Raw genomic sequence first — 27477 nt, 5'->3', positions numbered from 1 at the left:
AGCATTTTTTCAATTTGAACACTGGATACAGACATACACATTTCATTTTTTAAATTTAATCTACGAACACACACACACACACACACACACACACACACACACACATATATATATATATATATAATTGTTTTACAAAACTAATTGGTACTCACTTTGTAATTCGCCCACAGTTCCATGCATTTTAGATGGTATGACGTTCCTTTGTGTTCCTTGATTTTTTCACATGCTTTCTTCCAGTTGCGCACCCCTATTTTCCTGAAATTTGGTTCTGCATATCCTGAATCTGTGCCAAATTTACGGCATGGAAAACAAAAGCATGCGTCAAGTTCCACACTATATTCTAGCCACGGCGAAGATGCAAACCAGTGTTTTTGAAATGACCGCTTTCGCTTTCCGAACGTAGTATTTGGATAGTTTTGCAAAAGTGGTTGCCTAGGATTATCTACCCCAAGATCAGTAATTGTTTTCACATTAGTATATTCACTTGTTTTGTCTAACTTTCGAACGTTAGAACTTGGACCAACACCCTCTTCATTGCCGTCATCTTCCACATGTTTTGAGATAGTTTTAAAATATCCGGTTTTGATAAATTTATGCATTCAAGATGGAAATGCACAACAACGCTAGAACTCTTCCCACACACGAACAAATACACAGTGACCGTAGGAACCCGATAGCAGACCTTCCTCGCAAGCAAGAACACAAAGCTAATCTGTGGCTCTGAAGCTGAAGCATAGAGCAATTTTAAATCTCAGAACAATGCCAGTACTGGAGAACTCTCTCCATAGCCTATGTCGCTCGACCACCTACTGTTGACCGCTCGGCAACGGCGGAGTCTTTGATTCCATCTGTATTGGAAGGGTCTTTGCAACAAAAGGGTCGGATCTCTGGTTTCCAGGAACTTAGGGCAAGGGTAATAACCTCTAAGCAGGCAGATTTTATGACCTTGGTTATAATCTGGTAAGCAAGGAAAGGGTGGAATTTTGCTGTCCTACATTTGCTTCCGAAGATTTTCTTCGGAACAGTGTTTCCAACTCTGCTACAAATTTACCAGAAAATAATATGTAGTATTAATTTAGGATAATTTTTAATCGATCAAAATTTTGTTTGCGGGGGCCAGAGTTACAACTGCCGGGGCCAAAGCCCCCCCAGGCCCCCCTAACGACGTCCCTGATCGCTTGAAAGGGAGAAAGCACTGAACACTCACAAATACTCTAATTTGTGTAGGTTTTCGATATTATTCTTAGTACAGTATATTTGAAATTAATAGTAATTGTTTACCTTTTGTTTGTTGTAACAAAAACTCTCCCCCCGAAAAATTTTGGTGGGGGATTTTTGGGGCAAAGATTGTTGGTGTGGGGGAAATCCCCCCGTCCCCCAGGATTTCGCACCCTGACTGAAGCTACAGTTTTAAAGTGGGATCTGAACCACCCTGTGCTTCCATCAGGTATCGAACCCGGAACCCCTTGATTACAAGCGACAACGTTGTCATTTTTATATTTAAAAAGAAAACTTGTAAGCGGCGGTTTTCACCTCCTCAACATCTAATCAATTTAACTAAATATATTTGCTTTTTCATTCAGTACTTCAGGACAAACACGAACATCCACGTCTTTCCCAGGATTCGAAACCGGGACCTCTGCCGTCGTAGCGCGCTGTGCTGACCACTCCGTCATGGGAGGCCGACGGCTATCTGAGAGGCAATGAATGCACAGTGACAATTTAGGACCAATTTCATTTAACCATTCGAACTGACATTTCATCAAAACGTTTGGAAACAAATAAATATCCGATGTAATTTAGCACGATGCATTAGGTTTTAACAAATGATAATTCAGTTTAAATATGAAAAATAGATTGCCATAAAAAAATAAGTACGTGTTAGATAAAAATAGTTTAAATTGTTTCCCACATATCTAGTCAATGCAGTTGCACGTAAAAATGGCTTGGCACAAATGCACAATGTTAGGTACAATTTTGACTGTGTCACCGACAGAACTCTTGAGACCACATTTGAATATTTCGACAACATTGTTGAATACAATGTCAGCCGCAATTTCTCCTTAGTCAAAATTCACTTTGTATGGTTCAACCAATTGAACTAGTGAAAGTTTTCGGAGAGATATATTGTCATTTCAACAGCTTTCTAATAAATCCACTGCAAAGTTTATCGGGGTGAAAACAATGCTTGTACGTACAGTATAAATCAGAAAAATACCTGAAGTTTTTGCTACGGCATTGTATATTGTTCCAAAGAAGTCTAAATATGATTACAGCAAATTGGGAAAATAATCCATAACCTCAGCATCGAAAAGACTTCCTTTTCTCTAACTCTGTGAAGGTAATTATTGACTGAAATTCTCCGAAAATCTATTTGGAATTCGCATTCATTGGCACGTCGTAGCAGAATATTCCTGATATTCAATAGTAGCATTGTTGCTTCTTCATTAACATTTCTGAATATTGTTTCCACAGTTTAGCAAAAGCTTTTTGTCGAGTAACCGAGGAAGGTTCGTAAACATCATTAGTCATAAACTTGGTTACAAGGTCATTCTTTTGAAAGAAAATTAACTAACGGCGTAATACAAACTTTTTCCTCTTGCAAAGAACAGACTATAGAAAGGTTTCCAAAAACTTTTCGATTGTATGCCATGGATCTTTTGAAAGAGAAACTTTGAAAACCTTTAGCAACAACTTTTAAAATTACTTGCACAGAAAAATTAAGAAAACTTCTGCAAGAAACTTCTGTAGCAGTGATATTCGATGAATCCTATGCTGGTACTTTGATTAGTGTTTACATGAATCGTGCAGATCAATTGTTCAATTCAAGCCACATGAACCATGATTTCATGATGTCGGTGATACAAGAAATGTAATTATGTTAAAGACTGACTGAGATCGGGATATTTACGTATTATGCTACATTTATATAGAATTGGAGTAACGAATAATAAGATATATGTATGTGGCTGGAAAAATGCAGACGTGCACCATATAATACTGGAATGTCCGAAATATAATACACTGTACAAAACATTATGTAATATAACATTTCAATTTCCAATAAATATGACAAGTTTGGTGGCCAACCCATATGTTCGACTGGGATATAGTTTAACATTCTTAAGAAAAAGTAACAAACAATTGTAAATGGAAATGGTTTAATTTTTGTTCTAAACAGTCTTCAGATATCTTTGAAATAATGGAGGGAAAATATATAACAATAATTTAAATGTAAAGCAATTATGCATACTGGAGATACAAAATAAAAGATTGATTTCTCTGGAAAAGTTGAAACTAATGGACTGACTTATATTGCTGTCTTATTTATCGCAAAGCTTTTATTTGATTCTGATGGACAGATTCTCTATTATTTTGCAGTAACATAGTACTAGCAAGTTCTCTTTACCCTCTAAATTTGGTATGTGCATCTCTAGTTCCTTATGAGTAATCTATACGTATTGATTGGGTTCGATTGTTGATTAGAACTGATAAATTGACAAATCGAGAGAATATATAGGCTATATTGTATTAAGTGGTTCAACTCAACAAAATTTCACATTTGTACTGTGAATAGTTTCGAAAATACATCATTAAAAATTAATAAATTGTAAACTTTGCTGCTAATTACATACGGATGGGGCGGGGCGTTAAACTAGCATGTGGTAGTTTCTCCCATGTAACAATCCTCACACAATCATTAATTCAATTATTATATAGAACACAATTTTTCTCCCAACATAAAAATAATAAAGATTTAAATATAGCATGTGTTAATAGATGAAAAAAGATGATAGTCCCTTAAGACCCACAGATAATGTTAACCCTAGAACACTAACCTTATTTTACCTATAGTGGTTACTAACCATGAGTAAAAATGACTCATCTTCTATTATTAATGTTTTTAGCAAAGAATTAAGTAAGATTTTATAGTTTGGTATGTTTATTCATAATTTAGTTATATAATACACAGTAATATAATTAACCAATATTAATTTATGACAATAATAATTATTGTAAAAATATATATGAAAGTTATGAAAATCAACATAAAAGAACGGAAAAGAGAACAGTTTTACATTCAGGTGCATGTTGGACCAATTTTTCTTTGATGATAACTGGAAATAGGCTTGTTGCACTTGACAAAATATGTTGTTGGCCTCTCCGATGGCACAGTGGTTGCGTCGTCGCCTTGCAATCAAGGAGTCCCGGGTGCGATACCGTGTTGAGGCACAAGGTAGTTCGGATCCCACTTTAAACTGTAGGTCCAGTCCAGATAGCCTTTCTGTGCATAAAGTGGACTTAAAACAATTAAATCAATCAATACAATGTCATTAAATTTGTAAGAAAAATGCTACTATTATTCATTCAAGCATACTGAACATGAGTCAGTTTTACTCACAAATCTGCATACCTTTAATGCTAAACATGAGTAAATTTTACTCACCACATTTTCTACACATACTAACTATGAGTAAAAATTACTCCCTAGCTTCTATTAACAGAGCAGTAGTGTAGAGACGGTAGATGACGCGAACCTCTCCCTTTGCCATCTTGTTGCCAACTAATTGCCCGAGGCATATCTGGAAGAGGGTGCCACTCCAACACCACGGAAGGGAGGAGCAATCAAAAAAGTTTGGGAGTGGGTATATTTTACTCATGGTTAGTGCTCTAGGGTTAATATTAATTCCTCATCAATTCTTTCGATGTTTACATTGTTGCTCTCATAGCCATCAGCAGGTCACTTCTGATCGATTGTTGTCCTTCACAGCTAGACAGACAGGGCCATCAGGTTACTTAAGGTTGCAATGAGTTCTATTAGCGCACCAAATTTTGTCCATCAAACATTTGTTTCATACGCAACATACATTTTCTGTTCATAAAATAAAACACCCAGACTCTTTTACAGGAAGCAATCAACAATTTCCCTGGTAAATTGTGGATTTTCTTTATTTTGAATAGAAAAAAAAGCACAATGAAGTAAATTAAACTTTTCAGCACTCATTTCCCAAGACGGAAGGGGCAAGTGCATCCCTTGCATCCCGCTGGATACACCCATGCTTCGACCGATCTTGATAAAATAAATTAAACTTGGATATTAGAGCAACTGCACTTAAAATGAGAACGGTGAGGCTTGGCACTATAACGGCGGGAGTAATCGCCCCTACTTTCTTTAATAACTATCCTATTTTTCTTATTTATTCCTTGAAATTTTGTGACTTTTCACAATTATTTGTATCTTTAAATTGGTATATTAAAACCTACAAAATATAAATTATTTCTGTGAAATTTCATGTTGAACCCCTAGAACAACGGGAGAGGTCAATTTGACCCCTGTAAAGTTTCATTTATACTGCAATATCAGCGTCAGGTTGCGGTTCCTGTATCATTTTGTTTTGAGCACATGTAAGTAGTAGAATTTGCTAAAATTTTGCTCCAACCCGTAATTTATTTAGGTTGGCCACACTGATTTCTGTGCGGGTATGTCAATGGAGTGTTAATTTGTCATTGACTTAGTGCATATTTGACCTTCACAATATTTTTTTTTTCATCCATTTATACCAAATAAGAACAGCGATCTCTAAAATTTTGCTCCAACCAGGAATTAAATACTACAGAAAAGATTTTTTATATGAATGTTCCCCAATGTTAGGACATCTCAAATCCAAAATGTCAAATGATGGAATCTTGGGGGGAATAATTCCACATACGAGGGTCGGTCAATAATTATCTGCACTCTTGCCGTATTTCCTTTAGGCTGTCCACACTGCATTCTGCGGGGACATGTCAATGAAGTGTGCATTTGTCATTGATTTCGTGTATTTTTCAGATTCACAATTATTGATTTCCTTTCTTGTAGTGTTTAGAGGGGGGGATATGGCCGCCCAACCCTCCATTTGTGCCAAAGAAGAACAGTGATCAGTAATCTCTCTTTTGTGCTCTGAAGGTGTATCACAGACCGAAATTTGCCGAACACTTGCATCACAATATAATGTTGCAGATGACTTGCCACTTCATCGATAGTTACTCGTGGGTCAGAATCATGGCACGAACTTGCTCAATGTTGTCGTGAGTAGTGGATGTGAATGGCCATTCTGCAGCTCCTTCGCGCTTAACACTTCCCAACAGTTTTTGAACTTCTCAATCCATTCGAACACACTTTGTCGTGGTTAGCACTTCCCCGATTTAGGCCCGGCAATCTCATCTCTGCCAGCTGAAGTACTCTATCTACAAGTTCTCAACTTTTTCCATGTGTTAAGTCACACATTTTGGAGTTCTATTCGCATTGTTCTCTTTCGACTTTATTGTTCTCTCATTAGGTCGAGGCTCGATTCAGGATGTGTTGTGCATTCCACTCTCCCTTTTTCTCAACTTAACATCCTCAAAGCTATTCCTCGTGCTGCTATTCATCTCGTTTCGGTGGATTTTGTACTGGTCCAGTCGTGTACTTGTTTTTGGAGGCATCAGAGCCCTCGTTGTCTCTACAAAGACAACCTAGTCTTCATTATTGCCACCATCTGCGCTCGATGTCATCCCATCCATCTTAGCACAGTCTCTGACGAGAGAGAGTTGACTGTGTACCACCTACATCATCGTGCCACAAGGCCACTCTGCGTTCGTGCAGATGAGCTCATCACTTATCGTTGATAGCGATCTGCCTGGTGCATCCGCTTTCCCTTCTGTCTCTACCTGGGAATTGCTTGCATATCCCATTAACCTGTCTCATTACTGCTCTCCCAAAGGCAGGGGAACCTATGTGTTTTACAGTTTCGATCAAAATATCCCAATTTTACTCTTCTTTGTACGGATAAGTATATATCGGTTGAATCAGAGGGTTGTGCCCTGTTGTCAACTCGCCCAGTTACAGCTTTGCTTTACATTCGGCTTGTTCCATCTATATGGCAGAACTAAATACTAAAGGCGCTGTACTTTGCTGAATTTCACAGTTTGCAGAGTGTCCTCATTTATCGGATTTCTTCAGTGTGCTCTAGAGTCTGGAACCACTCTCTTCCGGACACCCTACAGTGCAGTGAATTTCTCGACTGTTAGCGTCCTTCTCTGTCAGCGTGGGCATCAAAGGCAACGAAGCAGTTTCTGGTGCTGCCAAAGTCTGCTGATGGAGACAGCAAGGTGCCTCCCACTTTGCATCGGCCAGAGACCTTCAGAATGAGTTCCGTTCTTTCCTACTTGGGATTTGGCAGGATGGGGTAACGGGGAACAAGCTCCACCCTGTCACACCCATCAGTGGAGCATGTCGTTCCCTCCGGCAGAGAAAGGATAATACTAAATCGGCTTCTCATTGGACACGGCCGTCTCATCCATAGTCATTTGCTGCGAGAGCTGGACCCTCTGTTCTTCCATGTATTTAATGTTATCTTATATGTTCAGCACATTCTAATGAAATGTGCAGGTTTCAAACGTTTCATCTCCATCACCCAGAACAATTCGTTACCATAGTTTACCCGAATATATACAAGTATAACAGTAGGAATATTTATCAACTAGCAACCAAGATCCAGCAATATGTGGCTGGACACAAAGAGAGCATCTTAACCAGGGTACAACCGTTGAACCATCGGCACCACACAGTCTGTTTCATGTAGTACGCTTAACATTCGAGGGCAGAATCAAAAGGTTTTGGAACCCATAAAACTATCATCCACGACTATTTTGATAAATAACTTTTACAAAAAAATACTCGTTACCTCAGGTTCCAGGAGGTTATCAAAATTACCATTAACTCGTAAATGTTCATAAACCTGAAAATTTTGGTGGTGGAGTCAAGTGCCCCTCCACCGCCGAGTTACCCCTATGTTCATAGACATTTATATTTCCTTATAGACTTCAAACATTTCAAAACATTCATGTTACAACGTACCAGCATACAACTTTCCACTATATTTTGTCACTTTAATACAGGATGGCCCCAATTTCAGCTCACCCAATAAGCCGCAATCACGCTCAGTCTGTCGGTTTTGAGGAGTACACCATGTCCTTAACCATTCCCCACAATGCAAAATAGCATGGCACCTCCAAGCTATCAGTGATCACGAAATATCAATATTACCGAACTCTTTCGATCATTGTTTCCTCATTCCGTCATTAGTTCCGTGTGTAATGTGTAAGGTGACTTACGCGTCACCCTGTACTTCTACAATTCGAATTTTACGCTCTATTATACCTTCATACATTGAACTGTAACACATTTCAGCTACCGATACAATATATGGATACGTAATATCCTTCTGATAAGGTTTTGTGGCAAAAAGTATTTTACATAATATTCATGACAAAGCCTATGTAGTCCCTATTATTCTTCCTTAGATATCTATTTTTCCCCAAGGCGTACGGTTTTGGCATTCTGGATATTAGTTACCCTGAAGTAGATGAACAACACCCCCAAAGATCATTTCTGTAGTAATTACTTCCGGGTTCGAACCTAATTCCACCCCATTATAGTGTTCTTGGACCTGGAAGGACGTCTCCGAACATCTCGCGTCAAGTAGCAGTTTCTAGTGATGAAATTTTGCGTATCTGGAGTGTTCAGTTGTTGTTGATTATAATTTGTAATCAAAATGTACCACCTAAGCACTTTGATTATAACACACAAAAACACAGAAAATAATATGTAACAAACTAAAGTTTCCATTTAAAAATAATTTGGAATTTTTAAGTGTATTTCATATAAGGGCATCGGATCGTCCACCGTTCTAGTGTTAAAAATTGTTTTTCTTCTTCGACTGCCACATTGAGATTGTGAACGTGTGTGTTGCAAAATACGTGCTGACAAGACATTTCGGTAACTTTCATCAACTGGCATACGCAGGAATTTTCCGGGGGCTGAGGATGGAATTGAAAAGGTGGATCGTACATAGCTGCTTTTTAGGGGGCGGCATACACAATAACAGGGACCGGCAGAAAAGCTGAGGGTTTTGAAATGTGTATATAAATAAAACAATTAATGTAATGCAAGGTTTAATAATCAAAATTGCTACAAAAATAATTCTCATTTTCAGTGCTTACATTAATCATTCTTTGTTTTGAAAATTGTGTCCGATAAATGATGACCTCCATTCCTTACACATTCATGCAACCTTTCCTTTAAGTTGGACGTCGCCCTCACGAGCATTTCATTCGGAATTGCTGCTATTTCGTTGCAAATAACACTTCAGATCACCAATTGTTGTTCAAATGGCTCAAATATTAAAAAAAATTGTGTTTACCTTTGGCACAATTGGATTGTTGTGTGAGGTCTTGCAACGGCGGAGTGGGAGGAGTGCTCATTGGCTTCGTCGCTCAGCGTTATTTCAGTTAAGATGGAGCAGTGGACTGGGCGACACCGTGCTTTTGTGTTAGTCCGTTGTCCAAACCCAACGATGGTTTCGAAGGGAGTTCCATGTCGATCGTCACGGCCGTGTACCCAGTTGGAATACGATACTGCTTTGGGTCAGAACTTTTCGAGAGACAGGGTCAAGTCTGAAAAAGAAACCCACAGGCTGTCCGCGTAACTACTGTTCGTACACCAGAAAATGTGGACGCTTTGCTTCGGTCAGTTATCAGGAGTCCACGTCGCCCTGTGTCACAACATGCCGATGCTTTGGGCATGTCAAACCGTAGTGTTAGAAGGATGCTGCACTCGCATCTTCATTTCCACCCATACAAAATGGTAACAGTGCAAGAGTTGAGAGAACGTGACGTCCAAACCCGAACAGTCCATTTTGAACATCTTGAATGATGACTCAATCATTCTAATGTCCGACGAGGCCCAGCCCACTTCCATCTTTGAGGATGTGCAAACAAACAGAATTTCTGGTACTGGGCGCCAAATAACCCCCGGGAGCTTCATGAACGGTCACTACCTAGTGAACGAGTAACCGTGTGGTGTGGCGAAGTTTGGAGTGATAGGTCCATATTTTTTTGAAGAAGACGGAAGAGTGGTTTCCATAACTGCAGTTCGTTATGTGAATATGCTGAACAACTTCCTTACACAGGAATTAGGTAGACGTGGAATTAATTCTGCAAACATTTGGTTCCAACAAGATGGTGCTACTGCGCACACTGCAAAGATCTCAATGGGCATGGTCCGGGAAATGTTTCCTGGACGTGTAGTGTCAAGAAATGGTGACGTTCTCTGGCCTCTTCGCTCCCCGGATCCGACGATGTGTGATTATTTCCTCTGTGGCTACCTCAAGCAAAAGTGTATGTTGAAAGACCTCACACCATTGGTGATCTCAAGTTAGCTATCGCTACGAAATAGCGGCAATTCCAAATGAAAATGATCGTGAGGTCGACGTCCAACTTAAAGGATAGGCTACATGAATGTGGAAGGAATGGAGGTCATCATTTATCGGACACAATTTTCAAAACAAAGAAAAATTAATGTAAGCACTGAAGATGGCAATTATTTTTGTAGCAATTTTGATTATTAAACCTTGCATTACATTAATTGTTTTATTTATATACACATTTCAAAACCCTCAGCTTTTTCTGCCGGTCTCTATTTAGCATATTCTAAAAAATGACAATGAGGGTTTTTTTCCCCGAGTTCTTCACTGCTTTTACTTGAAAGTAACGATTTTCTCAAAATTTCGGAAGGGGCTTGCGTACGCAGTGCTTTCATCTTAAAATTTCACTTGCGACGTTGTCAATTAAGTGCTCAAGCCCCCGTAGAGAGGGGCGAGGGGGCGCTTGCCCCCCCTGAGATTTACGTAAAAAGTTAATGTAATTCGATTGGTGAAATTGTAGCGATATTTTATAACAAAAAATATTGTTTTCTATGACTTACAGGCCGTAAGTTACAGCATCTTATTATTATTATTATTATTGTTTTTAAGTAGGGTTACATTTAAGCTTATAGTCTATTTTACAATGCTTATCTGTATACAGATATACAGAATATGGACATTACAAATGTATGTTATTTAATAAAAAAACATAATTATTATTATTAGTAATAACAAAAATAATACAAATAATAATGGTAACAAAATAATGATAAGAATACTACTACTACTACTAATAATAATAATAATGACTGCCACAAAAAAAAATTCCTGCGGGCACCCTTGGCTCCAAGAACGTATGTAGGCCCTCTCTCACATTAATATGTGTGTGTGTGTGTGTGTCTAAGAAAATATTTTAAATTTTAAAAAATGAACTAAAATCTACGTTTCCTAATTTTCACTTACCATGCCAGACACCCAGAAGAGGATAAGCCACTCAATGATAGATGGCGAAGGACCCCGAATATTTTGTCGATAGATTTCGCTTCCTTCAGTCCTTGTCGATGCAAGCACAAGTAGTACCAGAAAACAACCGAAGGAGGCGCTGAAATAACGAAATATGGTATTTTAAAAAACGCACAACTTCTAAGTATAGTTCATGCGACAACAAAACACTATGTCACAAGGGAGAGTTCGTCTTTTTTATTATATATTTCTCCATGTATTGTTGCACAAGTTTGCTGCATTTTTAACATAGACCAATTGTTATTACTCAATGAGGCCTTAAATGATCGCTTCGCGGGCTTGCAGCAGACGACAATATGGGGGTGTCTGCGAGAACCAATCAGGTCCGTGAATGAGCGAGCCCGGTTGCCACAGCTAGCTCGCTGCACCCTTCTGGAAGGGTGAGTGAACTCTGCCCCTTGCTACCTCGGCCTGTTTGTTCAGCTCAGGAGCAGACGACACGAGAGTATCGGCAACAGTGTGCGAGCGACGTCTGCTGTTATGCCGCGAAGCGCTCTTTCTAAGGCCTCCTGTAGTATAGAACCTTTGAGATGGACGTCCAGTGCAGTCACACATGAGCCACTGCGGAGGCCATTCCACCCGTCTGCCTTACAAACTGGGGCCATTGTTGAATTCCTTCCCACAATTCTTAAACTTGATGGTGTGGTAAGCACGCATAGAGATATTGAATTTTCATTTGCTGTAGAATTTCTATTCTCTCTAGGCTTCCAGAGGGCAAGAAACCGGTGTTCTTCACTGGCGCAACTGTGTGAATGAGGCGCCATCTTTAAAATGACAAATGTCGTTTTGAAATTCACTTCAGCAGTGTTACAATCTTGAGGTTGTTCTTCAAATTATAGTTGATACCTTGTATAAATTTGAACTACAGTAACCCCTCACACTTACGTAATACGCGACTTACGTAAATTTGCAGTTACTTAATAACCGTACGTAGATGTCACAAGAGATTTTTTGAAAACTGTGATTCCAGTTTGTTTTTATATTTTATATATTTTTCATACTTTTATAGTTTATATCCGAGTAAATACTGCTGCATGATGTTTTGTTTATAAAACAATACTGTGTAAATAATATACATACATATAATAATAATAAATATTACAGCTTCTTACGAAGTTACACTTACGCAATTTACAAATTCGAGTTACGTAAAATTCAAGTTACGTAAAGGTTTACGGAACGCATTACTTACGTAACTCGGGGGGTTACTGTATATACAGTCTAAAATACGATTTTTTCCAGACTTTTAAGATTTTCGCTTGACTCTGCCTTGTATCTTCAATTCTTAAATTCTCCATCACATAGTGGAGATAATACTCAAATGATGGCAATTTTATTCAACTTTATTTATTTAGCTCTATTAATTATTTCTAACTAGGCTACAAAGAACAACAAAATCGAGAATTGAAAGTCATTGAACGACGTTCTTATTGGAAATCTTGAAATCTCTGAGGTTGCACCCGTACTTTCCGTGAGGTAGAGGGAGATTATTTCCATAACATCTCTGGCTGTAATGCATTTGAAGCTTCGGAACGAGTCACAACTCTCGAAGCAGCCAATCAACGAAGCGAGCCGCTGACGTCATCTCAACCCAGAACCTATAGCTAAGCCCCCTGCTCAGTCTCTACACGCCCACTAGGCTCGCTAGACAGACTCGCGTAGTCTGCTGGAGATGTTCGGAAAGTAATTCGACTCTACCACCCCTTTGTAGAAGGTAGGTAGTGCTTGGGCTTGAAAGAACTGGGCTCCGAGGGAAGAGTGAACGAATTAAAATAAACGTTGCAGTGTATGTGTCGGCAACCTCGCGTATAGTACTTGCGCAACCAGCGGGAAGCGTAACGACTTTCCTCCTGAGATTTCGGTCTGTGTATGGTACCGGTGGCCACCCACCATCGTGAGGAAATTGGACAGCTACGAACGAGTAGCGTAATTCGGTCATGGAAACCTACAATAACGACTGTGGGTTCCTCGTGCTGACCACACGTCACCCCGTAAACAGTTGTATGATCACCCACCTTGGAAGGTGGGAGTGAGCCCGGCAGTCGGTAGGTTGGTCCGGCCCCTAAATGGGCTGTTGGGCCTCGGGTTATTATGCACTGCATACGACAACTTGTCTAATATTCGTTTACTATCCCACAGGCCCGTAGCCAGAATTTTATTTCGGGGGAAGGGGCTCATCCCTTATAAGCACAGGCGTCGCCAGAAATATTTGTAGAGGGGCAGGCCATTGATAAACTTGATTAATAGATATAATAATGATAATTATTATTACCACGGTTCTAATTATTATTTTACAATAATAACTATTATAAGTTATTAAAAATAAACCAATTTTAATGCAAATTTATGGTTATTGTTATAATTTATTATTATTATTATATAAATGGAGAGACTTTGCTGCTCGATCCACCGTACCAGTGAATATCTAACACAATTGTTGTCCATTATTTTTCTTACATTTTGTACAGTTAGTGCACAGAAATTCATAGTTATTGTATTTTGTTACTAACTCTTACACATTCCGTTAAAAAAGGCTTTAAAAGTTAAAGCCAAATTTTACTCCAAGTTTATTGATTGATTGATTTGTTGTTTTAAGTCCACTTTATGCACAGAAAGGCTAATTGGGACTGGACCTACAGTTTAAAGTGGGATCCGAACCACTATGTGCCTCCACCGGCTATCGAACCCAGGACCCCTTGATTAAAAGGCGACGACGCTACCACTGCGCCATTGGGGAGGCCTCTCATAAAGTTTATATTGTGTGACCTCTCACAAAGAAAACTATACATTTTGAGAGCTGTGGATTAAATGGTAGAATATAAATTAATAACCTGGTTCCTCTATTATAACTAAACTTATTTCGATCTGATGTTTAATCCTGCTAAGGAAGCAAAATTAATTACCATTAGAGGAGAAGGTCTAAATATGGGCGAAGGTTTAAATATGGGTTTTGGAGTTATCAGCGCTCCCGGCTGCTGCAGCCTGGCAGAGGCTATGGGAACTGGTTATCTGTGAAGGACAAAGGTTGCGGCGCCAATTCGCAAGAGAAAGTGGTGGTAAGTTTCGGCCTTGGACGCTGTTATAGAATTGCGACCTCCGAAAACTTTTTGCAGGTATGTTTTAACTCGGCGTTTTCTGAATTCTCATCTGCTTTGTATAAGTTATGATATTAGCGGTACATAAGACAAATATGGGCTTTTATAATGCCATGATTTGTTTGTGAAATATGTACCACAGAGAGCGAAAATAAATTGAAGAAGAAATATAGCGTGATGGTCTAAATATGGGCTATGACATGAGGTCTAATGTTGAGTTCACATTTTCAACAAATATTTGGATGTTTTTCTTAATTTCGATTTTTCCCATTCCGCGTGATTTTCAAAACAACAGATTATTCATACATATGAATTTTATAATGTTTTAGCAATAAATGACGGTTTTTTTAAAATTTTAATTGCTTTTTGTGATATTGCCACTAGTAGCCCATATTTAGACCACAATTTTGAAATACATCAATTTACCATTTTTTGGATTTTTTTTTAAATGGAGACCTTCTATACTTTAGCATGCTATTACATTTAAGTATATATTTCATAGATATGTATTTTAAAGGCAGGTGCTTGATATGTTATTTTTTCCCTCCTAAAATGACAACATATATGGGTAACCAGGGCAAGAGTGAACATTTTTTTTCGGAAGACATATTTGAAGTGAAACACGTAGAGTAAAGATATGACAATGGTATCCCATGAAAAGTACAAATTTCTAGTATGATAGGAATGTCACATTTATTAACTTAGGCAAACTACAAATGTGCCACAGGAAATATTTCCAAACTCTGCAAAAATTCACTCTTGCCCCGGTGGGTGGGGTAAGAATAAACAGGGCACGGGGCAAGAAGGAACACACAAGTAAACATTAGACATTTAATGGAATACAAAACTATTACACCATAAGAGCTCAAATATTGTAGTTGGAACATATGTGAAAGAAAATGTGATGCAGAAAGTAGCTATGAAGGACAAACAAAATCACTTGCAGTAGTCGCACACATTCAGAGGCTGTGCAGGATCAAAGTTTGAGCACTGCTCGTGAGACCATTGCTGGCAAATGGTTAAGCGTACCCACATTTCACCTTCGGGAGTTTCAGCAAACAATTCACCACAGAACTGGCAAGGTGCATTGTGGCTGGTGTTGGAAGCATGAGGTGTTGTTTCGTCAGTTTGCACAGAAGATGTCTCATTATCAGATCCATGAAACGAAGGTATGTTCTTGGATTGTTCACCTGTCACTGCTGGCTCCAATGATGACCTTCTCTTGGCGCGACCGGCACAGTTTCGTTTCCTTGCTCTTTCTATAAGCATATTTTTATGTGGTGACGATGTAAGAACTGTTGATTTTCCCCTCGCCCTGTGTTAGATGCCTGTAAGAGAGGAAGCGGAGAAATATCTAAAACACTTTGCGTTGAAGTGGATGGAACTGGTTCATTTCCTTCCTGGTGGACTATCTGTTGTGTTACTTGGCCGTCTGAGATATCATCTTGTCGACAAGCTGCCTCTGGATGACTATTTCCTGTGGCAGAACTGCCTGGAACGTTGTGATGGACTTGCTCTGCCACTTGGTGCTCTGAAAGGCTGGAGATCACGTAGTCGACATCCTGGAATATGTCGGGGTTGAAAGGATATATCCCAGTACATTTGAATCCGGCATAGGCAATTGCACCCGTCGCTGTTGAGCTACAAGCTTCTGTTACAAGCTTAGCAAGATCAATGTGAGTAACTTTTCGCCCTGGATGATTTGACATCCATAAGTCCAAACATTTGTCGTACTTTGCTTTAAAAGGAGAATCGAAAGATCTGTCCAAAGGCTGTAATTTATGGCTGCAATGTGGTGGGAGTGTTTACTATGTAACAGTAGCGTACGCAGGATTTCATCAAGGGGGGTGTTATTTCGAAAACTTTCCACAAATTCACATTACCATTGTTTTATTATACTTTAATTAATAATAATAATAAAGTAATACTTCTCATAATTAATTAATTAATTAGTTTAATTACTACTAATAATTACTACTAATGCAGCTGCTATTATGAAACAAATAGAACAAAATTACATTTCTTTTGTTTCTTTGTTACAAAATAATTGTCTAGTCAACGGTTATTTGTATGTGATAAGTCAGACATTTTAAGTGTGAAGAAAATCCATAAAAAAAGCAAATAGCTATATTAAATTTATTGAAATAATCGAAATATGAAACTCATTCAAGGAGCCGCGCTGGTCTAATCTGACAACTTCGTGGGATATCCGGGTTCGATTCCCGGAATTGGTTGGAATTTATCCAGCCTTGTCTCCTCACCCAGCCTCATAGCAATGGGTACCTGAAAGCAACCCTGGAGGATGAAGGCTGCCGGAGCATGGTGCTGATCACATCACCTGCAAAAATAGTTAGAGATCGAGAATCTTTGGGGCCCACCACACCACTACGTGTGCCTTCATGGCACGGTGCTATATGCACGGGGGAATTTACATTACCTTTACCTATGGAACTCGCCCAGGATGATGATGAAGCGCGAGAATACATGTTGCTAAATTCCACTGAGTCTATATTTTCGTTGAAAAGTAAGTTTTTAGACATTCCAACACATTTATCACTTCTAGGTGATTCACAAAGCACTTCTTCAACATTATTTAATGATGTGGATGTAGACTCAGCATCAGTTGAGAGTTCACAAGGGAATGTGAAATCAGTACCTGGAAGAACTTTTGCAATAAGGTCGGCACACTGCGACGAAGCAAGGAATTTTCACAATTCTCACGAGAGTCACTGCGCGACTTTTTACAAAAAAAATTGCGAAATTGAACTTTGCAGCCGCTTAGATTGTGTTTGGAATGTTGTGTTTTTCTTCATGCTGCATGGGAATAATAATTCAAATTATTATTATTATTATTATTATTTTATTATTACTGTCGCAGATTTTTGACTGTGATAAATTAGCCATTTTTAATTTTTTTTCTGCAGCATTTTCCATAATATTTCAAAAGCTCAAGGGGGGTTTAAACCCGGTAACCCCCCCCTTGCGTACGCCACTGCTATGTAAGCATGTCAATATTACATCTCTCGAGGAGGGGCAAGAGTGAACGTTCCTTCTTACCCCATTCACTCTTTCCCCGGAATTGTCGTCCTTCACAATCGTGGATGCCAGCTCTTGGCTGGGCACGTGTTTTCTTTCTACACCATATCCAAATAATACTTAGGAATGGTGCCTTTCGCACGAACAATTACAACCTTCCACTTGTTGTATATACTACACTATCACATGTAACACATACCTGCAAAAACTTTGTTCGGGTGGGAGTTTTCAACACTATGCCACTTTCCTCGGCATCAGAGTCCAGGCCGAACGTTCTGCTGCTGTTAACACTCGGTAGCCATGTCGACTTCCCGGTTTACGCTATACATTTGTTTTGCGGTGTTGCCAAATCTACGGAAATGCCATGTTTACTCTTGCCCCGATGTTCACTCTTGCCCTGGTTACCCATAAAGGCGGGCCAATATTTAGACCTTTTCCTCTATACACTATTTAAATGAGATATTTGTAGGATTTCGGGAGGGGGCTGCAGCCTCCTTAGCCCTCCCTCTGCCTGCGTGCCTGTACCGTACTCATTTTTCTCTCCTAAAACTTTCATGATAACTGGAACACACAGATGTAAATCTAGCAGATGTCGATACTTACCTATGGTAGATGAATTTCATGAAGGGAGATCGTATGAGTCTTCCTAGTCGCGTGCGGGGAAATAGCAAGTATGTGATGGTTATAAGAGGCATGCAGATGATGATCCCAAGGCATAGCAGAACTTTAACGAAGCCGTTTCTTCTCCTCCAGATGGGAAATCCCTCGTACCAGATCGAAGTCAGGAGCTGCTGGCAATGCGGATGCGCAACGAACTGAAAGCAGATAAAAGGTAACAGAAAACAACCAATGATTTGCAAGAATAAGAATATTTTAATCAATGTTAAAGTCTGCTTGAAACTATAGTCATGATACGTTTTTGCTTTTCAACTTGCGTTTACACTATCGAAGCTTTTCTACACTCTGTGTCGGGAATTTGTGGAGCAAGACCGCGCATAAAGGTAGAGAAGGGGATAAAGCGAGTGGGCGGAGCAAAGCAGTGCGCTCTACTGGAAACTGCTGGTGGCTGAAGCCGTGTTTTCCTCTCCATGCACTCAGTTCGTCTCTCACGCGTTCATTGGCCGAGCAATCTCGAGTCCTACTTGCGCAGAGGGCTCGTTTTTGTTCCCTTGCTCTAGAGATTACCGGGACAGAGTGTAGGTAAAGGCTTTCTTGGCTGACAATAGACTATAATTTGCATTTCAAAATTTGCACAAAGTGCTCACTGTACTGTACGTTGCAATTCTGTCCCCACAAAGTGAATTAAGAAGTATTAGTGACAAAATATCCCAGCATATAAAATTGACAGAGTTGGAGTTTTAAGTCCACTTTATGCACAGTAAAGCTAATCGGGACTGGACCTACAGTTTTAAGTGGAATCCGAGCCAGTATGTGCTTTCACCGGTAACGAACCCGGGACTCCTCGATTACAAGGCGACGACGCTACCACTGCGCCATCGGGGAGGTCATTATATATAATTGATATTTGTAGTAAAATAGTCCTACATACTTTTCAAATTTCATAGTATTTTTTACTTATGTCTCGTGTTTGTTACGTAAATAGTTCACCCACGAAGAGAAACAATTCATTAATTAGGAATCTATTTTGTATTACGACATTTCATCTTGAATTTGCTACAAAAATAGCCACTTTGGTACATTACGGTTTCTTTCGTGATGTTTTCACAGATTTTACGCGGCGGTTTATGTGTACAGTCACCGGCAATAAAAATGGGACATCTAGATCCTGAAATGCTGGCTTCCCTGCAATATGTGTCTAAATGTACGGCGATAGCAGAACTTCCCATTGAAAGTTGCTATTGAAGTTGGCTCATTGCCGTAGTTTTAGGCAACACACACAACACATTGCAGGGGAGCCAGTATTTCAGGAGCTGGGTGTCTCATTTTTATTGCCGGTGACTGTACGTTTGCGCTTCCTATCTTTAAAATTTAACCACTTGTTAGGTTTTATCGATTGATTGAGTTGGTGTTTTAAGTCCACTTTAAGCACAGTAAGGTTAATCGGGACTGGGCCTACAGTTTTTACAGTGGGATCCGAACCACTGTGTGCCTCCACCGGGAATCGAACCCGGGACCCCTTGATTGCAAGGCGGCGACGAGATCACTGCGCCACCGGCAAGGTCCAACCACTTATTAGGGTAAGACTACTTACACTGTACACTTCTGTAAGCATGCATGAAAACTTGATATGCTATATGCTTGGGAGACAAAAGTGGAACTCATGGCCCCGCCGCCTCATGCATCATGCTAATACTCGTAGCACCAACCCCGACCTTCTTAACCTATCCGAGTAAGCGCACAATAGCGGGAAAATACACATGTGCACTGGCGTACGCAGAAAGGGGGCTGTTGGAACTACAGCCCCTCCCGGAATTTTCAGAAAATAAAAATTTACCAATGAAAGCACTAAAGAACTCGGGGAAAAAAATCGGAATCAACTGTAACCTCGCCTTAAAAAGAACCCCGATTTAAATTTTTTTGATCTTGAACCACATTTAAGACAAAGGTTAAATATGGTAATTATGAAATATTCTATAGTGTATCCCACCCCTTAGAATGCAGCTATGTAATTTCTACGTTTACAATTCCAGCCCCCTCCGAAAAAAAATAATCCTGCGTACGCCAGTGTATATGTGAGCAGGTTAGACACGAGTGAGGACCCAGACAAAGCATAAAATCTAGCAGATATATATATATATATATATATATATATATATATATATATATACACACACACACACACACACACCCACACACACACACACACACACACACACACACACACGAGTGAAGTACAGTGCGTTCGTTTTTGCTCTGGGCCGAGATAGCGCGTGACATGGCGCAGATGCCGGCATTTTCGTCCCGTAACGTCTCGCTCATTTTCGCACATATCTTTAGCATGTAGACAATTATATATTTAAATTGCATAACGAGCACTAACCTGTGCTATAAGAGTTGTTCACACACTAACTTGACCCAGAGCCAAAACGAAAGCACCGTATAAAACATATACGTATGAAAGTAATGATACACAATTAGCACAAGCATATCTTTATCATTGACTGTACACAAAAAAAGACACAAACTTTTCATATTTTACATGTGCTAATCAGATTTAAAGTTGATCTAACTGTGTCATGTGCATGCAATATAATATTCCATCTGCTAAATTTGGCAAGGGCCTACGAATAAGGCCATATTAGTTGATGCGCAATCATTAAGTTCCTCTTAGCGAGTGATCCAACATTTCCTCTGCCTTGAAGTGAAAAGACGCTGAACATCGTTGTTACAGTCTTTGCCCCAAGTCTCTCGCTTAATTGATATTATGCACCACAGATTGTAATTCCCTCACAAGATGGGACGCTCAATAACGCCACGGCGGTGGAATTTCGTTAACAACGAACCAAGAGCTAAATTTTGGTGGAGTGATCTTCCTTTGCACGGAGATCTAAAACAGGGCATCAATCCACAACACAAATTTTAAATCAATCATTTACATATTCCAATGTATAGTTGTGCAAGGACAATTTAATCAGATTTTAACAATGATAAATTATACAGTGCAAGCTGGAGTACTTTAATAAAGGTCTTGAACTTGCTTAAATACATTCATAAAATAATAGGTTCTTTCCACGACTATATATTTCCTCCTGATAAATTCTTTGAAGATCCGTTACAACCAAACTTAAACATTTTTAGAAGAACGATGACACATCTAATTTACTTTACACTTTGCCCACTTATTCCATTTCTTGTACCGTATTTGACACTATACACCAGAATTTAATATCTGACTTCTGTACGCGTGATGATTTGTGCAAGATGGGAGGACGAGGAACTTTTGAAGTTTCAGGAATCTGTCCTTTTTAAGTCGGGAAAATAGTAGCGTTAATTGTGCAAAAATCTACCTACCCAACTTATGCACATAAGTTTTGAACCGGAGGGATGATTATGGCAAAATACCTAGGCATTGCAATCTAACCTACACATGTATGTAATAGATTAGCATCGAGCAATCTGAGGTTGAGCCTAATTTAATAGCAGAAATTATACTTAGACACGATCACAAAGCTTGAATATAACTGAACTAAACATTCATATCCGCTAACGATAGTAGCGTACAAGAAAACAATGTGACAAATTTCCACAAAACGAACGATAGAATGGAAAATGAACAAAATCATTACTTTTATCCATTCTTCTATTTTGCATTCGTTCAGTAAATTTTGTCACACGCCCGCTCGTATTGCACAAAGGTGCCCCAGAGCTGTGCAACATCGAGCTTTAAAAGCCTAATCGTGTATTGATTCCATCGCTCACCTGAGGGAGCTCATGTGCTCCCGTCGCGGTTCACTTGTTTTGAGGTTGAAGTTGGGAACATAATAGAGAGCGCAACACTGGATTTCCTCTTCCCTGCCGCGAAAGAAGAAAGCGAGCTGTTGGCATGCCTTACAATCGATAACGACGCAAAGTGTCTCCTGAGATTGAACCCCTGAAGACAGGTGTACAAATGCATTTTCTGGTCGGAAACGAAATCCAGCGCGGGTGGATCTCTCAAGGATGATGAGATGTTTCTTTGTACTTAAATCACGAATTGAATTTTATACTCTTCTTCCAATGTACTCCCCCTGCCGTTGTATTTGCACGAAACAACCACAGCCACCACAGATCTAATCTCATGGATCGAATAACTCAGTTAATTAAAATTAAATCGCAGTGTTCAAAATTGAAATACAAAACTGAAAGAGCTCCGTGAAACTAAATACTTCGAACTTTTTTGCTCTGCAGCTTTAAATCCGCTCATTACAGGAAGAGAAATAGCGAAACACAAGACTTTGTAAAATATTTTCCTTGAACCTTACGTGCTGCTCTGCATACTCCATTTTAATGAATACAAGCAAGAGGTGGTGAGAGAAATTCTAATGTACAGTCACCGGCAAAAAAATGGGACACCAAGATCCTGAAATATTTATTTCCCTGCAAAGCATTGTGCGTGTTGCTTAACTCTATGGCAGTCACGTTTAATAAACCCCCTAAATACGATGCAGAAATGAATATTTGGATCCAGTTTTATTGTTTGCTGGGGGAGTGGAGCTACTTGACCAGTGGATCGTGCGCACTCTCTAGTGACGTCACAGATTTGTATGAGGCTGCTATAAAACTGACTATCCACTACGGCCATATTTCCCTTTGTGAAAGGGGATGCATTTCTAGTAATTTTGCAGTTTAAGAAGACGGAGAACTGTAGCACAATAGAATTCAATGCTTTAATACAGAGCATTCCCTAACATTCGCCACGAGACTCGGCGGCAAGCTGCCCGGCATCACCGCTTGTCTTTTCCGGTGAACGGTCAGCGACAGTCGCTAGAGTCGGCTATTAAAATTACAGTTTTCATATTGTGTACTAACCTTGACTACAGAAGGTGTTGAAAATGATGTCCCTCTGCTGCAACACATTCCTGGCATCTCCGAAGGAAATTGGCATTTACACGTGCAAGTTCGTCTACTGTAATTCTCCCGATTTTTCGTACAATACTCTCTTTTGACTCACGGATGGTGTGCGGATTGTCTTTGTATACTTTATTTCCCCATTTTTCTTTCCACTTTTATTCAGAACTGACCCTGTTACTCTAAACATTTTTACGAGGTTTAATTTAAGCGACTGTCGTGGACCCGTTCACCGGGAAAGACAAGCGCTGATGCCGGCAGCTTGCCGCCGAGTCTCGTAGCGAATGTCAGGGAATGCTCTGTATAAGCAGGTCTTATTCCGTACAAGAAGTGTTGCTATGAGAACATAAGGTTCAGTTGTTAAAGGTATATTCAGATAATGCATTTTCCTCACATTGGATTATTTTTATTGCACAGAGGGAAAATGAAAATGACTTGAATCCTTAATTAAGAATACACATAAATTCTTTTACAGACTGCGTTCAATGCAGGAGCTGCTGGTATGTCAAACAGATGAAATCACGCAGAAGGAATTGTAATGTAAGAATCTCAGTTCTCCGAGAAAAGCAAAGTAGGGTTCATTCCAAGATGGTAAAATATAGAACTTACTATCCATTACCGTAACATTCCCATTTTTGAAATTCTGGAAACTATACCGATTGTATTTCCAGTAAATTTTTGGTTTAACGGGGCGCATGGCCAAGAATAATTCAATTTCGTAATATAAACAGGTCTTCCTCATGCGTGTTAAATTCAAACTAATCCATTACAAGCAGTGAAGGCGATTGGGGGGGGGGGCGAGCATTTGCCCCCCTACTTTTCGCCACTTTTGCCCCCGTACTGTGCTAAACCTTATCTACAAAGGAAAATTTGGCATCTTGCCCAACGGTTTTGGAACCCAATCGCCGCCACTGATTACAAGACAAAAAATATTATCAATCTCTCTTTTTTTAACTTATCTAGAAACAAGAAATGTACACATATCAGATTTCAAGCATTAATATACATTACCTGTTTTTGCTCGTACTTTAGAGCCAACTTCAGCCTGGAGAGAGTGAGTTTTTCAAGGTCATCATACCCGGGAATGAAATATTCCTCTGAGTTGTCATTCCGCCTGTTGAGGACCGCAATCACCTGCTCAAAGGAGAGAAAGCGTTTTGAAAACGTCAGACACTGGACCTGCAGCACAAGGGAAAACCTGAAATGTGTCTCAAAAACGTTAAAGGCAACGGTTCTAGTCCTTACATATCCATAATATAACCATCCTCTAACCTTGAAGAATCTAATATCATGTTGCACACCAGTTCAAACTGTTAGTGTCTTCCTTCTTGAAATTTACCAGCTCCTACGTTTCGTTAAATGTTAAGGATTGCAGTCTCATTGTTGCGATAATGCGACCCAGAAATTAAAAAAAAGAAAAAAAAAGAGTCGGTACAAGATATTAAGAATGGTTTCGTTTTGTTTCATTGTTTTCTTAATTATTGAATAGTCGCAATTCAAACCCCAAACTCACCACTTTGCGAGACCCTACGATAACCACATAACTGATAGTGTTCGGAAAGTAACTTTTTAAAAGTAACCAAGTTAAAGTTGTTAGTGTTGTTATAAGGCGACAACCTAAGTACACTTTAGAACAAAGAAGTTTTATGTACAGTAGCTATGATTCTTATGCGAAAACGAACTTGTGCAGGAGAATATGATCATATCCTTCCAACATCAAACGCAAACGAATTGTTGGACGTGGCCAGACGCAGAAAATTACATCTGTGTTGCTTTACTCGTAATCTTTTACAAACAAAAACACCTGAAAACCTATTTCGGAAATTGAAATTAAGATGGGAAATACATGATTATAAAACGAGGCAAATCTAAACTTGAGTTTCCAAAGCACACAGTAGTGCTTTTCGAATCATCTTTTACATATTCAGCTGCAAGAGCGTAGAATGAACTTCGTCCTTCCATGACGTCCCTCGCTAATCGCAACAACTTCAAAGACAAACTGAAAAATCTATTGTTAAATGAACAATATCTGTGTTCCAGCACTCACGAATAGTAGCTCTCACTTCTGAAACAACTTCCTAAAAACAAGTATTTTAATTTTGCTTATTTACTTTCCCCCCTTACATGTCGCCAACCCTTGATTATAGTTTGTCCTTTCTCGGGTATTAAAAATATATATATATTACATAATCTTGATTTGTATTTGACTTGCATATATGACACCAAGCACAATCATGTCTATTAATTTGTGTATTATATTTTTCTTTCCTTTCTTGTTGTAAGCGAGCCTTTGTTCTCACTTTTTTATTTGTTCTTCTTGTGTGTTTTCTATTTTATCTTCTCTTTTTTGTTTGTTTGTTATTTATATTTAGTATGTAGTATATGTATTCGATTGGGGTTAGGTGGCAGAACAGCCGCAGACTGAACCCCACCCTTCAATAAAGGAAAATTCAATTGAAAAGATGTAAAAAATATGTTGCAGTACAAGCAAAACATTTGCAACATCTTCTGCGACAAAAGTACATGAGGTTTTGTGAATATTTTAATTAAAATAATTCAAATAACTCTATGCGCTTGAACTGAGGGTGTTGCGCGAGTTCTATTTCGCCGGCAGGCGGTGTGGTTCCGGCCGCTACACGAGTATGCGTTCGACCGCCACAATGCCCCAATGAAGGCACTGTATCCCTATTTTCGTTTGCACTTGCAGTTCCTGATATATAATTATATCGTGTGAAATTTATGTTAACTAACAGAGTAATCCATTGAGTTGCGAATTTCCAAAGCTCGTGTATGTCCAGGAATCTTTCATAAGTTTATCGGGCGGTCACATAAAAGTACATTTTTTGTTTTGTTTTGTTGATTAGTGCTTTAAAAAATGTCCACACAAATCTAGATGAAAACGTAATTATTCTTTATAATCCTGCACGTGTATGAAGCAATGTAGGCGCTGGCCAGAAAAGGTAGAAAACGAAACAAAGATTTACGAGCGTAATTATTTTGTAGAGAGAGAAAAACAACGAGGGGTAGAAAAGGTAGCCGAAAGCAACTCCGCAAGCGAGATAACATTTCTATTTCCTCCTTACTACGCCTGAGCCAAGGGACCCAAGTCGGGATTAGCAGATAATAACGTAGCCTTGCACTCGCTGCTTCATTAGCTTGCAAATTGGACGTCGGCGGCAGCACCGTCGCAAGAAAAATGCACCGCTTCCCCTCGCCATCTGAATGCGAAGATTGTCTCTGCTGCAGTAAACGACGAAAGTATCAGTTTTCATTATTCCGGCTTTCTGCTCATTCTAAAGTTACACTTCTCGTCCTTTTCACGCAGGAACAATGAACACTTGCATCAATTAACATTGTGTTATTGTGTGTCCAAGGGAAATACCCATCTATTCTTGTAGGTGTCGTATTCCGTCTGACATTTTCGTGTTCGGCAATTTTCAGCGAATTCTTTTGTGTTGTAGTTTGGAGATAATATAGAATGTGCACGAAATATCTTTGGGAGCATCTTTCTAACATTTAGGCTTCCCTAGAAGAACTTAAAACTTGTTTTCAAATATAATTATTTCGGATTTCACATTCTTTAGTGTGTCTCCTTTGGACGTTATTGATAACTGTGCAGAAAGTTTTTAACTATTAAATGTTAGGTTGTTTGTTACTTGCAGCTACCACCACGATGTATAGTATGTAAATTTGAAAACTTTTTGTTTTGATTGCAATATATGTGAATTTATAATTGCATAAAGGATTCGCGTAATATACTTTGGATGCTGACAAAAAGACAGAAGGTCGTGAATCAATGAATTAACATGATCAAAAAAGACACAAGACGTTACTCACGGATTAGTGGAAATTTCGTTTCATGTGACAAGTACTTTGTTATTCTTCAGAAACTCACTTCCTCTTCGTAACACACTTTAAATGTGTTCCTTGAATAACGTGGACGGTCTGTCACAGGTCTGACTTCAAGGCGGATACATACACATACGATGAAATTTGTTGTTCAATTTTGAAACAATCCTATGTGCGTTCTTCGTACTTAGGACTGCGTGCAAAGGCAAAACAATAATGATCCTTATGTAGGTTAGTTGCGTTGTAGTTTTCTTATTCTGAGCATACGAGATCCACACTGAATTTTTCCAAACAAAATATATGATATAGTGATAATGAAGATAAAATTTCTCATTCGTTATTCTCTGATTAACTTGATGATTTAATTTTAGCTATTAAAGGGAGGTTCTGATGGAAAGACGAGGACAATGCTTCCCCTCCATTCAATGATTGAAATATAGTTCACCAAGAAGAGTATTACAAATTTGGCTAATATAGTTATGTACTAGTTTTGCTTGTTTATTGGCAGAGTCCTGGAACTTTTGGACCATACCACTACATGAAAACGCAGTGATGCTGATCGAAATGACCAGGGCTTACCTCTTCCGTTGATCGACACTGATCGAGAAGGTCGCAGGAGTATCTCTTGCACTGGTTGCTCAGCTCCAAGTACGTATCCTTGAACTCATTCTCCACCATGGCTAGCCTTTCCAGCTCCCACGAGAGCTGCAAGACACAACACTTCATGTACTTTCAAACTA

At 39.2% G+C, this 27477-nt stretch overlaps 1 protein-coding gene across 1 annotated transcript in view; it reads right to left on the bottom strand.

Moving 5' to 3' along the window:
- LOC145991421 (transient-receptor-potential-like protein) overlaps nt 1-27477 on the bottom strand; it is an 885379-nt gene that overhangs the window by 78912 nt on the left and 778990 nt on the right. Inside the window, exons 6-9 of the mRNA XM_083127420.1 lie at nt 27317-27442; nt 23900-24022; nt 17984-18195; nt 11190-11328 (exon numbers count right to left, since the gene is read on the bottom strand). Coding sequence (XP_082983546.1) covers nt 11190-11328; nt 17984-18195; nt 23900-24022; nt 27317-27442 — 600 coding nt within the window. The remainder of the gene's footprint in view (nt 1-11189; nt 11329-17983; nt 18196-23899; nt 24023-27316; nt 27443-27477) is intronic.

The sequence above is a fragment of the Lepisma saccharinum genome, chromosome 8 (assembly GCF_977018435.1).
Source record: "Lepisma saccharinum chromosome 8, izLepSacc3.1, whole genome shotgun sequence".
In the NCBI taxonomy this organism is placed as follows: Eukaryota; Metazoa; Arthropoda; class Insecta; order Zygentoma; family Lepismatidae; genus Lepisma; species Lepisma saccharinum.
This window is presented reverse-complemented; position numbering and strand designations above follow the sequence as displayed.